The following is a 13,888-nucleotide window of genomic DNA, read 5'->3' as shown; positions in this document are numbered from 1 at the left end:
AGCTTTGGCCTGGTGGGGCGTGACTGTTCTGTGCAGCTCAGGCACATTTCCCTGCGATGGAGGGTGCCACTTCAGCTTGGGTACTGGAGTGTGTGACTCCTCTGGGTGGCCAAGGCACTGTTTCAACTTGGGAACTGGGGATATGGGACTGCTCTGAGTGGCCAAAGTCCTGTTTTCCCAGAGGGCAAGATGCCACTTTTAGCTGTGGCCTGAGGGTGTGAGAGCAAGTGTAGGTGGACTGACTCTGTTTCCACTTGGCCCCACAGGCAAGGGTGTACCAACTGTTTACAGTTGTCTTGGGGATGGGCCAGTGGACTGGGGTGGTTCGGTGGTGGCTTAGTCTCATTGATGAAGGGAATCTGTGGCTACTTTCCCCCAGAGAAATACACATTCTGCCACAGTTCCAGTTCCAAGGTGGCATAGTGCAGTAGTCTTTTGCGCCACAAGGGTGGACACAATATCTTCTTTCTTGGGGGAGCACAGCTATTTGGACTCCAGGTAGCTCCCTCAGCTGGTGTTAGTGCCTGTGAGGACTGCAGGGACCCCACTGATGAGGTCTGTAGGTGTCCAAGTTGTTGGTGGAGGCTGCTGGTATTCTCTTGTTTACATCCTTGCTTTAGGAAGAAATTCCTCCTGGTTCCCAGATGATCTCAACTCTGGGATGGAGTGATGAGATCCCAATATTTCCTTCTTTCTCTGTGGCCATCCTGAGTTTCTGTGTGCTCACAAGGGTTTCTGTTATTCCTCTGATGTACTCTAGTGCTCTCCCTCAGTTATTACTTATTTTTATTTTTAGAGACAGAGTCTTGCTGTGTTGCCCAGGCTAGTTTTGAACTCCTAGGCTCAACCAATCCTCCTGCCTCGACTTCTCAAAGTGCTGGGATTACAGGCATGAGCTACTGTGCCTGGCCTGCCTCCTCAGTTATTTTTGTTAAAATGTAGTTGTTGGTTCATTGTTGCGGTTGCTTGTTGGGGATTGGGGAGAGATGAGCACTAGGGCCTTCTAGATGACCATCTTGCTGACGTCAGTCTCTGGACTTCTGTTTTTGTGTTTGGGGCTATTTAAAATAGTTGGTATTTGAGAGTTGTGATTTTTGTATTTTAATAAACACATGTGCTTAGAGATTGGGGTGATGAACAGATATGACATATGAATAAAAAATAAGATCACACCCTTAAAAAATAGATTGAAGGACTACAATATTCAATGAATGATTTAAACCAAGATAATATTGAAAAGGGTTAAGCTTCTTGTGTAGAATATTTAGAAGTTCAGATGAGAGTAAGGGTTTTTGTTTAAAGGCCAAATGCTCCTGCATTGGTTTATAAATTTAGACATTTAAAAATTGGTTTTTAGTTCTGAAGCAGCATTGTTTTCTGCATTTAAGCCATTTCAGGAACTGTTGTCCTCTAGGGAAGCCATGTGGAAATTTTCTGGTAGTTTTTTTAGGCAGTAACAGTTATGATTTAATGGATGAATGTTTCAGCAAATCTGTAATTGGTGACTTTACTGAAGACCATATATTCATCCAAGGAAAGACTGGATTACAGATTTCCTGACGGCTCTTTCCTCAATTTTTTCTTTTCATAAAATAGAGATGTGGATAACAATATCGGTTTTGACTTATTCGGGGTGGCTGTGAGGATTTATGTGAGATCAGGGTACTTTAGAAACAAGGTGCTACAGGTTGATTATCCCTTATTCAAAATACTGGCGACACAAAAGTGTTTTGGATTTTGGATTGTTTTGGATTTTGGACTATTTGCAGTATACTTGTTGAGCATCCCCACTGTAAATACCTGAAATCCACAAAGTGTTCATTAAAAAAAAAATTATTTATTTTTTAGAGACAGGATCTTACTTTGTTGCCCAGGCTTGTCTCGAACTCCTGGGTTCAAGCAGTCCTTTCATTTTGGCCTTTCAAAGTGCTGGGGTTACAGGCCTGAGCCACCGTACCCAGCCGAGGAAGTGTTCCAAGGTCCATTTCATTTGAGCTTGAAGCTGGTGCACAAATTTTGGAGCATTTCAGATTTAATATTTTTGAATTAGGGTTGCTCAAACTATGTTTAAGTTAAAACAGTTATTACTAAGTTATTTTATCTTTGAAGTAAATTATGTACCAATGCAACTATTTTTTTCCTGTGCCCTTAAGTCTTATAAAATATAATACTTTGTAAGATTTAGTAGCTATTACAAATTAATAAATTTATTAATTTTATTAATCTGCCATTTCTGGCAGAACTATTACTTTGTATCAGTTAACATCACACCCTTGAAAATTAGAAAGTTAAACATGACTGCTTTCTGAAGACAGTATAAATGTGATTTGAAATTTGGAGTTTTGGGATGTATAATCTGTTCCTCAAAAGGGGCTGAAGAGTTGAACACAGAATACAGAATGAGTGCAGCTTTGACTTTTTTTTTTTTTTTTTTTGAGACGGAGTTTTGCTCTGTTGCCCAGGCTGGAGTGCAGTGGCACGATCTCGGCTCACTGCAAGCTCCGTCTCCCGGGTTCACGCCGTTCTCCTGCCTCAGCCTCCCGAATAGCTGGGACTACAGGTGCCCGCCACCACACCTGGCTAATTTTTTCTATTTTTCAGTAGAGATGGGGTTTCACCGTGTTAACCAGGATGGTCTCAATCTCCTGACCTCATGATCCGCCCACCTTGGCCTCCCAAAATGCTGGGATTACAGGTGTGAGCCACCGCGCCCAGCCAGCTTTGACTTTTTTGTAAGGTGTCTGTCACTTTAATTATTTTCCCAGCTGAACTACTTAGGAAACTCTTTCAACTTTTTCTTAAGTGAAAAAAAGTAGGCAACACTTACCCAACAAATGTAATAGGAAGAGTTGCTTAATGTGCCTAAATAAGGTAAAATGTTTTATTTGGTTGTATAGGGTTCACCTCATTAAGGTTCCAGAATTTCTTTAGTGTTAATGGTATCATAGAACTTTAGATTGCATTGTTAATGATAGCAAGCTTTTCTTGCCAAATGAGTGTCTCTTTTTCCACTATGAGAATTAGGAAGTGTCCGACTATTCTACTAGCTGAGTCTTATGTGAAAATATGCTAAAGTGTTATTTCTGAGTCTCTGATCCATGTGTCACAAAAGCTTAAGAATATTTTTCTCAATATCTTTTTTAAAAATAAATTTTATTATGTACATTTAAGGTTTACAACGTATTATGGGATACATATAGATAGTAAAATGGTTACTGTAGTGAATTAGATTAACATATTTGTCATCTCACATAGTTCCTTTTTTGTGACAACAGCAGCTGAAATCTTATTTAACTGGAGGATAGCATTATGCTACGTGAAATAAGCAGATACGGAAAGAAAAATAATTGTGGGATTTCACTTATATGTGGAATATGCTTCATTAAAAAAAACCTCAGGGCTGGGCGCAGCGGCTCACACCTATAATCCGAGCGCTTTGGGAGGCCAAGGCGGGCAGATTACCTGAGGTCAGGAGTTCGAGACCAGCTTGGCTAACATGGTGAAACCCCATCTCTACTAAAAACACAAAAATTAGTCAGGCATGGTGGTGCGTGCTTGTAATCCCAGCTACTCAGGAGGCTGAGGCAGAAGAATCACTTGAACCTGGGAGGCAGAGGTTGCAGTGAGCTGAGATTGTGTCACTGCACTCCAGCCTGGGCGGCGGAGCAAAACTGTCTCAAAAAAAAAACACAAAAAACCTCAAATACAGAGAATTAAACAGTGGTTACCACTAGTCAGGGTTGCTAGGAAGTGGAGAGATATAGGTCAAAAGATAGAAAATAGATGCATATAATGAACAAGTCTAGAGATCTAATGTACAGCATGCAGACTAAATAAAATTACATTGCAAAATTGGAGATTTTAAGGGATTTCTTTTCCATAACCTTTTCATGTTTTTTTGTGTTCCTAGGTATGATTATCTGGTTCACCCTCCTGTTTTATAAATTAATAGACTGAAGTCTAGAAAATTTAGTTTATACTTCTGGACTTTCCTTTTTTCATGTTACTCTTTAAAATTATTTTTAAATATATGACTATATTTTCACTTTGAAATATTCAAATAAGTCAGAGGCATCAACATAGAAAGTTAACACTTCCTCCTTCAACCTTTCTTCATCCTATTCTCCCGAAGTAATCTTTGTTAACAGCTTAAAGTATCCTCCCAGAATTTGTTCTGTATATTTCACACAGATAGAAACTTTGTGAAAGTGTAAATGTCAGCATACTATGTATACACGATGATTTTTCTGTGTGCATTGTCTGTTTGCTCATCCATTTAATCTGCCTCATCCTAACTCCTGAATAGTATCCCCCATAGGATAGATATCCCAGGATATATTTGATAATTTTCCTATTCGTGGATGTTTAGATGCATACCCTTCCTTTCCTCCTCCCCTTCTCCTTCTCCTCCTCCTTACTCTAAAATTATAAATAATACTGCTGTGAATGTTCTTATGCATATTTTTGTGCATATATTTATAGGCTTTAAAATTTCTCATCTTCACAGACAATATAGAATTGTTTCTCACCCTTTCTCAGCTCATCCTATCCCCATGTAAGCTTCTGTTTACATGCTGGTCTGATACTTAACAACTATTTCAGTAAAGACCATCTTACTTAGGTTTTTGAAATCAAAACTTTCTTGGTGATCTTAATTACTTAAAAGACTCTTTGCTGACACAAGTCCATATCACAGTTGATTAACATAACAAACCCGAGAGAGAGGCAGTAAAAGTAATGTGGAACCTTTATATTGTAGTGGCTAAGAGCACAGTTTTCTGTTGTCAGACTACCTGGGTTTCAATTTCATCACCACCTGTTATTATTTGCCTCATTTACCTTGGGCAGTTATTTAACCACTTTCTGTTTTCTTATTCACACAAATGGGCTCCTCATCCCCATGGTGTAGTAGAATATAGTTATATAATCTATGGTTTAGGGTGGTTGTAAGGATTAAGTTACAACATATGGAGTTCCTAGTATATAAGTGTTCTGTAAATGTTAGCTAAAAACAGGAGGATACATGCCCATTTACATTATGAATGAAGGAGTGGTAGACTGATGGTGCTTGTCTTGCATTGCTGGCCCATGATATTCTGAAGACTAATATTAATAAAAGGTCTACAGATATAGAATAATAAACTCTATTGACCAGACTTACATATGTCAAAAGTACTTAGGTCTAGAAGTGAGTGTTTTTCTTTTACTTATTTTCATAATTAAAAAAAATTTTAAATGGTTTGAAATGGGTCTCAAGAATGGAATCTTAATTTATAACATTATGTCTATGAAAAATGAGGCTTCACTTTAAATGTTTAAACTTACTTAGGAGTTAACTTAAGTCTCCCCTATATTCCCATAGGAATTTATTCAAGGATTATGTCTTTATCATCTTCATGTACTTTGTCTTTTATGTGCTTTTTACATATAGAAGCACTCAGTTAATATTGTGAAATTGAATTAGTTTAGTCATTTCTAGGAGTCCCCATCACTACTCTCTTTAGTTGTGTTCTCATTACTACTCTTTAAAATTCCTGTATTATTTCCCGAATTTCTATGCCATGGTGTTTCAAAAACACAGGAAAATGATCTTACAGTAAAAATGTGCTATTATGAGAATAGTTAGAAAGGATTGATTCCTCATTGTGTTTCATTTGTTCTTATTCTTAGATATTTTCAAGGGCATTTTCAGTTCTAGCTCAGTATTTTCCTTAATGCTCATGAGAAAAAAATATTTTTTTGGTTTTTTAGAGAGATGAGTTATTGCAGTATTGTCCACTGTGGAGTGCAGTGGCCATTCACAGGTGCATAGCATCCTACAACCTTGAACTTTTGGGCTCAAGCCCAGCCTCCCAAGTAGCTAGGACTACTGGCATGTGCCACTGCATCTGGCGAAAAATATAAATTTTAAGTGGATTTTAAATATTGAGACTCGTTGCAATTAGTCTGACGTCTTTAAGTAGAAGCTCAAGATTGTGATTATCACGAAACTGATAAACTTCATGCATTAACAAAGCAGAATTCATTCCAGTTTATGTTTGCTTGATTGAAGTGCTCTTAAGTCTGAGAGGTATTTTTTAAAATAATACATTTATATATGAAATAATCAGAAACTTGGCCAAGTATGATAAGAAAATATATCTTAATATTTTTAACAAATGTTAAAATAGTACTCAATAGAAATTATATGATTAACTTTATTTTTGCTGTTTTAGATTATATATGAACAGGAAGGAGTATATATTCACTCATCTTGTGGAAAGACCAATGACCAAGACAGCTTGATTTCAGGAATATTACGTGTTTTGGAAAAGGTAAGTTTCTAGTAAGTGATTTTATTTAATAATAGTTTATAGTGGTGATTCATCTTTGGAGAATTATCAGAAAGTTTGAATTTCATGTGTAAGATACAATTATGTAATTGAACAGTAATTGTAAATTTAACATGGATATGATGTAGTAGTCAAACACATGCTCCTTGAGTTATGATGGGGTTATGTCTTGATAAACCCATCAAAATTGCAAATATTATTTATCAAAAATGCATTTAATACACCTAACTTACTGGACATCATAGTTTAATTTCCTTAAACGTGCTCAGAACACTTACATTAGCCTACATTTGGGCAAAATTATCTAACATAAAGCCTGTTTTATAATCAAGTGTTGATTTTCTCATGTAATATATTGAATATTGTGCTGAAAGTGAAAAACAATGTTTCTTTGGTTACTTGAAGTATGATTTCTACTGCATGTGCATTGCTTTTACACCATCCTATTACAAAAAACTCCTGAGTCAAACCATCATGACTCAGAGACTGTCTGTACTTTAGGTAAAATGACATGGAATATTCTAAAACTTATGTAGAAGTTGCAGTAATATAAATTTTTCATAATGAAAAATAGGCAGAATTTGAAAAATGTATGTAACATTTTTGGTTTACATATGATATTAGCATATTTGAAATGTAAATACTTAAGAGGCTGAAATTTTATTTTGGGTTCAGGGAATAGAATAATTAAGAATAACATTGCTGAATATTAAATATAGTTCATAATTTCTTTCTCTAGGATGCTGAAGTGATAGTGGACTGGAGACCATTGGATGATGCATTAGATTCCTCTAGTATTCTCTATGCTAGAAAGGTATTTAAGAAAAAAATGTGTGACTAAGGGAATGCCATTTAAAAAATAACAGTATTATCGATATATAATTCACATACCATAAAATGCATCCTTTTAAAGCATACGATTCAGTGGTTTTTAGTATATTTACAAAGTTGTGCAGCCATCCACCAGTATCTAATTTTAGAACATCTTCGTCACCCTCCAGAACTCTATCAGCAGTTACCTCTCATTTCACCTACTTTCAGTCACTGGCAATCAATAATCTACTTTCTGTCTCTAAGGATTTGCCTATTCTAGACATTTCATATAAATGGAGTCATGTAATGTAATTTTTTTTGACTGACTTCTTTCACTTTGCATAAGGTTTTCAAGGTTCATTCATGTTATATAGCATATATGGTCCTTTTGTTTTTGGTGAATAATATTGTGTATACAGTTGTATTGTGTGATAGTGTATATATCACAATTTTATTCATTAATTGATGAACATTGGGTTGTTTTCACTTTGGGGCTAATATAATACTGCTGTGAGCATTCATTTGCAGGTTTTTGTGTGAACATGTTTTTATTTCTCTTGATTATATACCTAGGAGTAGATATATTCCATAATTCTGTGTTTAACATTTGGGGGAACTGCCAGACTTTTTCAGAGCGGCTGCATGATTTTCTAATCCAGCCATATATGAGGATTTCAATTTCTCTATATCCTCATCAACACTTGTTATTATCCTTTTAATTTTAGTAAACCTAGTGGATCTGAATTTCTGTTTGTTTCCTAGGGCTACTGTAAACAAGTCACCACAAACTGGGTGACTTACAGCAGTCTTAATTTATTGTCTCTCAGTTCTGGAGACTAGAAGTCAGCAATCAGGGTATTAGCAGGATGGGTTTCTTCTGAGGGCTGTTAGGGAGAATCTGTTTATTGTCTGTCTGCTAATTTATAGTAGCATCAGACATTCCTTGGTTTGTAGATTGTGTCCTCTGTGTGTTTTCACATCATCTTCCATCTGTTCATGTCTGTCTCTGTGTTTATCCCCTTTTTATAAGGACATTAGTCATATTGGATTAGGGCCCATCCTGATAATCTCATTTTAACTTGATTACTTGTGTTAAGACCCTATTTCCATTAGGTTGATGCAAAGGTAATTGAGGTCTTTGACATTGCCTTAATGGCAAAGACCGCAGTTACTTTTGCACCAACCTAATAAATAGAGTCACATTCTGAGGTAATGGGAGTTAGGACGTTAATTTATCTTTTTGGGAGGGGGCAGCACAATTCAAACCATAACTGAAGTTGTATGTCGTTGTGGTTTTAATTTATATTTTCCTAATGACTAATGATGTTGAACATCTTTTCATGGGATTTTTGGCCACGTGTTGTATACAGCTGTCCTCTGGTATCTGTGGGGTATTGGTTCCATTCGATGCAGCATAGTACTTGGTGCACAGCAAATTCGAGTGTTACCTTTTGGAACTTTGTGGAATTCTTTTTTCCTGAGTATTTTAGATTCCGTTTGTTGAATCCACAGATACAGAACCCATGGATATGGAGGGTCAACTGTATCTTCTTTGGAGAAATGCCTGTTCTAAATCTTTTGCCTATTTATTTATTTATTTATTTATATTTACTATTATTTTTTTGAGACGGAATCTCGCTCTGTCGCCCAGGCTGGAGTGCAGTGGTATGATCTCAGCTCACTGCAACCTCTACCTTCCAGGTTTAAGCAGTTCTCATGCCTCAGCCTCCCAAGTAGCTGGGATTACAGGTTCCTGCCACCATGCCCAGCTAAGTTTTATATTTTTAGTAGAGGCAAGGTTTTACCATGTTGGCCAGGCTGATCTCGAATCCTTGACCTCAAGTGATCTGCCCACCTCAGCCTCCCAAAGTGCTGAAATTACAGACGTGAGCCACTGCGCCTGGCTGATTTTGAAGTTTTGCCCCAGGTTTTCTACTTTCCGTCATTGATATTAAGTCTAATGCATTCTAATTCCTGATTCCATGTTATGTGTTTTTTGTTTTTGTTTTGAAATCTCTCTAGAAGCTTTTAATTACTGTCTTTTTGTTTCTAGTTTTATGTTCTGGTTATGTGCCTTTGTGGATTTGTTTTTTTAATACATTGTGCTGGGTACTTGATGAGCTCTTTTAATATGGAAACTTCTGTCTTTTTTTTTTTTATTTCTGGGAAATATTTTTTATTTATTTTAGTGATGATTTCTTCTTCATTTTCTGTTTTCTTTCTTTCTGGAACTCTTTACACTTTCTGGATTGGTCCTGTAATTTTAAAATCCCCTCCCCTCCCTTCCTTCCTTCCTTCCTTCCTTCCTTCCTTCCTTCCTTCCTTCCTTCCTTCCTTCCATCCATCCATCCATCCATCCATCCATCCATCCATCCATCCATCCATTTATTGGTCTGTACTATTTTCTAGGAAATTCACTCTTCATTTTTGCTATAATTTCATTACTAACATCTTTCTTGTTCTGAGTGTCCTCATGTCCCCTTTTAAAGGAATAACATTAGCATTCTGTTCTTTGTGGTTGTAATATATTTTCTTATTACTGAGGAGTTTAAGGATAGCTTCTTAGATGTTTTTCATCTCCCTATGTAGTCCATTTCCCTCTAGTGACCTTTTGCCCCACCGCCACCTCATTTCATTTGAACTGTTTTCTATAGATAACTTGCCTTTGATGTTTGTTGGTTATGTAGTGCGGTGCTCATATTTAACAAATTTAAGAGCAGATGCACAGAAGTGATTATATTTTCTGTAGGTATGGATAGGCCTGGTAATAGTGAGACTCTTCCTGGGGTGCATGGCTAAGCCGTTTCCTTGGGGAATCCCTAATGTCAAAATCCATGTCTTTTTGGGCTAGTAGATTTGAGAAGAATCTGCCGATTCCTGGCTGGAGAGGGTAAGCTTGGATGGCAGTATTCTGGCAAATGAGTGGAGAAAAAGGGCTGGGAGTCTTGCCAACTTCTTTGTATAGGTTGACTTTCAGTTAATTCTCCTGATTTAAAGAAATTATTCCTTTGCTCATTGTGCTTGATTTCTCCTAATTTAGAGATAAATGATGTTTTCCAAAACTCCAGTCTTTGGAACTTAGTTGTCCTGTCTTCAGGTTGACCTTTAATCCTTATTTCCCTGATTATTGGTGTGACCTACCAATTTGAGCCTTTTTGTATGCAGAGTTGGTAGAGGGAGGTAGAAGTCAGAGAGAGAGGTGGGGAACAGAATGCTTTTGTAGATGCTTCTTAGCTTTCCTCACTACTGACGATAGGGTTAATAGGGATGGTGGTGAGGTTTTTTTGTTTGTTTGTTTCTTTGTTTTGTTTTGTTTTTGGAGAAGCAGTCTCTTTCTTTCATCCAGGCTGGAGTGCAGTGGTGTGATCTTGGCTCACTGCAATCTCCGCCTCCTGAGTTCAAGCGATTCTCGTGCCCCAGCCTCCCGAGTAGCTGGGATTACAGGTACCCGCCACCACTCCCAGCTAATTTTTGTTTTTTTGGTAGAGATGGGGTTTTCCCATATTGTCCAGGCTTGCCTTGAACTCCTGACCTCAAGTGATCCGCCTGCCTTGGTCTCCCAAAGTTCTGGGATTACAGGCACGAGCCACTGCACCGGGCCTGAGGGTTGATTTTTAAAAAAGCTAGTCAAACAAGGAGGGCTCCCTGAGAAATGACATTTGAGGAAGAAACTGGAAGAAAAAACAATCTATTTTATAATTTAATTTGTTCAGTTTCCCTACTGTTTTTCAGTCTGTTTCCATTTCTTATATCTTAATTTTTCTTGTGCCTTTGTAGTTTCTTTTCATTCTAATTTTCCTTTTTCCCTTTTAAAAAAGAATTATACTGTCTACATACGAATACAATCTTGTTGCAAAAGTTCAATAGAAAGTTGAAGCCCTGCTTGACTAGAACCTTTTCCCTTACCCCTCTCTCTCTCTTTTTTTTTTTCTTTTTTTGAGTTGCAGTTTCGCACCTGTCACCCAGGCTGGAGTGCAATGACGTTGTCTTAGCTCACTGCAACCTCCGCCTCCTGGGTTCAAGTGATTCTCCTGCCTCAGCCTCTCTAGTAGCTGGTATTACAGGAATGTACCACCATGCCTGGCTAACTTGTTTGTAGTTTTTGTAGAGGTGGAGTTTTACCACATTTGCCAGGCTGGTCTGAAACTCCTGACCTCAGGTGATCCGCCCACTTCGGTCTCCCAAAGTGTTGGGATTACAGTGTGAGCCACCTCGCCTGGCCTCCCTTACCTGTCTCTGTTTAATGTATATCTTTTAATGTAGATTTTTACCTGTACACATTTTATTTTTATGTATGTATGTGTTTAGAAAGACCTAGTTTGTCCTCCTGTGTCAGTAGTAATGAGCCACTGTCATCAGCAGTGTGAGACGGTCCATTTCCTCACGTTGTCTTCCATATTCAGTATTATCTTTTTTAATTGAATGGAGCAGAAAATAGAAATCTGTCAGCTTGCTTTTCATTGTTACTGAAGTTGGATGTCTTTCTATGTTAGATTATTTCTTCTTTGACTTACCTAGTCATACCATTTGCCTGTTTTTCTGTTTTGATATTTGTCTATTTCTAAATAAATTGATAGGAGTTTTGTAATTTGGATGTTTTTCTTGTCATATATTTTAGAAAAATGTTCTAGTTGTGCTATCTTTAACATATATAGTGTCTTTTGTTGTATATAAATTAATTTTTGATTTACTCAAACTATATTGCATTTTAGACTTTTGGTTTTATTCTCTTTAAAAATGGAAGGTTCTGTAGAACTATACATGTAAATATGTTGCTTTTAGCTAATTTTGATTGCCTATAAGAAATTATACAACCATTGATGGCTTAAATAGCCACCATTGGGGCTCTTTTCCTTAAATAACTAAAAGTTTGGAGGTTGGGAGCTTTTTGCAGTGGTTCTCTTGCTTTTTCCCTATAGTCAGAAGGTGACTATTTTTAGGCGGCATGGTTACATTCAAAGCAGGAAAAATAAAAAAAGGGATGAGGCTTTTATTATGAAAACAAAGCCATTTTCAGAGTTGACTTCTGTTTATATTTCATGGGCAACTCTGACTGTGTGGGATTCTAATCAAGCTTCTCTTGCTTTTTTTTTTTTTTTTTGATAAAGATGATCAAGAGAGAAAAGGATAGGAAATGGTGTTCAGTTTTCCCACCAGTGATGTCGTCTGCTGCCTACCTACAAACATTGAAGCTGAGATGATGATATGGATTGAAATTAAATTTGTTTTAGACTTTAAATATTTTATATGTTGTAATTATTTTAGGACTCCAGTTCAGTTGTAGAATGGACTCAGGCCCCAAAAGAAAGAGGTCATCGAGGATCAGAACATCTGAACAGTTATGAAGCAGAGTGGGACATGGTTAATACAGTTTCATTTAAAAGGAAACCACATACCAATGGAGGTATGAATTAAATCTTTTGAAATCTTAAACTGATTTGCTACAATATAATATAGTAATAAAAGTGCAAAGAAGATTCTTGACTGCTCCTCAGTGAGAAGGATGATTAATTTCTTTGGTTAATATGTATACATATCATATTTTAGTGATATTCCCTTTTCATCTCTCTTTTTGTTTTATTGGTTGTGGCTTCAAAAAAGGATTTTAAAATACTTGCTCTATTTTATAGTTATTAATGGCAGAAAATAGAACCACTTTAAAAAATTCCTTTGGCTGTCCTTCATGCACATTTTTCTTAATCTAGTAGAATTTTAATAATCATGTTATTTTATCCCAAAGTAACAGGGAGAGGTGGAGTATACTGCTAAACCATACCATTCTAATTTCAGCATTTTGCTGGACTCTTCCTGGCTCATTGCAGTTTTCTCTTAATATGTGTTCAGTGACTATTCTCCTTTCTACATATATACAATCATGTGCCACATAACAGCGTTTCAGTGACTGATCGCCTGTATGTCAGTAGTCCCATAAGATTATAATGGAGCTGAAAATTTCCTGTCACCTAGTGACATCATAGCCTTTGTACCGTCACAGCACAGTGCATCACCTTTTCTGTGTTTAGACGTGTTTAGATACACAAATACTTAGCATTGTGTTACAGTTGCCTATGGTATTTAGTATAGTAATATTGCTTTACAGGTTTGTAGCCCAGAATTTCATAAAAGAAAGAAACATTACATGGACGAGAAAAGCATAATCTGACAATAAAGATCACTTTGTTAGTAGTTCTCAGCCTTGGCTGCACATTGAAATCACCTGGGTAGGTTAGATTTTAAAAAAATACTACCAAAAATCAGACTCTAGAGATACAGCCTGGGTATCTGTGCTTTTTAAAAGGTCTTCAGATGACTTTAATGTGTGGTCAGAGTTGAGAACTTCTGTATAGCTGTATAGCTTAGCAAAAAACGACAGAGGTAAATCCTGCTTATGGCTTGACCACAGAGTGGACTTATAAAGTGATGAACAGACTTTATTTTGTAGTTATTAAAAGTTAAAGGCCGGGCGCGGTGGCTCACTCCTGTAATCCCAACGCTTTGGGAGGCCAAGGCAGGTGGATCACGAGGTCAGGAGATCAAGACCACCCTGGCCAAAATGGTGAAACCCTGTCTCTACTAAAATACAAAAAATTACCCGGGCGTGGTGGTGCATGCCTATAAGTACCAGGCAAGGGAATCGCTTGAACCTGGGAGGTGGAGGTTGCAGTGAGCCGAGATCATGCCACTGCACTGCAGCCTGACGACACAGCAAGACTCCGTCTCAAAAAAAAAAAAGGAGGCATTTT

General features: G+C 37.2%; 1 protein-coding gene across 3 annotated transcripts in view; it reads left to right on the top strand.

Annotated features, from left to right (window-relative positions):
- Window positions 1-13,888, top strand: part of TBC1D15 (TBC1 domain family, member 15) — an 86,525-nt gene that overhangs the window by 32,046 nt on the left and 40,591 nt on the right. For all 3 annotated transcript variants that reach the window (XM_011978505.1, XM_011978504.1, XM_011978506.1), the window contains 3 exons: window positions 6,216-6,314; window positions 7,072-7,146; window positions 12,411-12,549. In XM_011978505.1, the coding sequence (XP_011833895.1) occupies window positions 6,216-6,314; window positions 7,072-7,146; window positions 12,411-12,549 (313 nt within the window). The remainder of the gene's footprint in view (window positions 1-6,215; window positions 6,315-7,071; window positions 7,147-12,410; window positions 12,550-13,888) is intronic.

The sequence above is a fragment of the Mandrillus leucophaeus genome, unplaced genomic scaffold, assembly GCF_000951045.1.
Source record: "Mandrillus leucophaeus isolate KB7577 unplaced genomic scaffold, Mleu.le_1.0 Scaffold196, whole genome shotgun sequence".
Taxonomy (NCBI): Eukaryota; Metazoa; Chordata; class Mammalia; order Primates; family Cercopithecidae; genus Mandrillus; species Mandrillus leucophaeus.
Note: the sequence above shows the minus strand (reverse complement) of the source record. Positions and strands in the feature narration are given on the sequence as shown.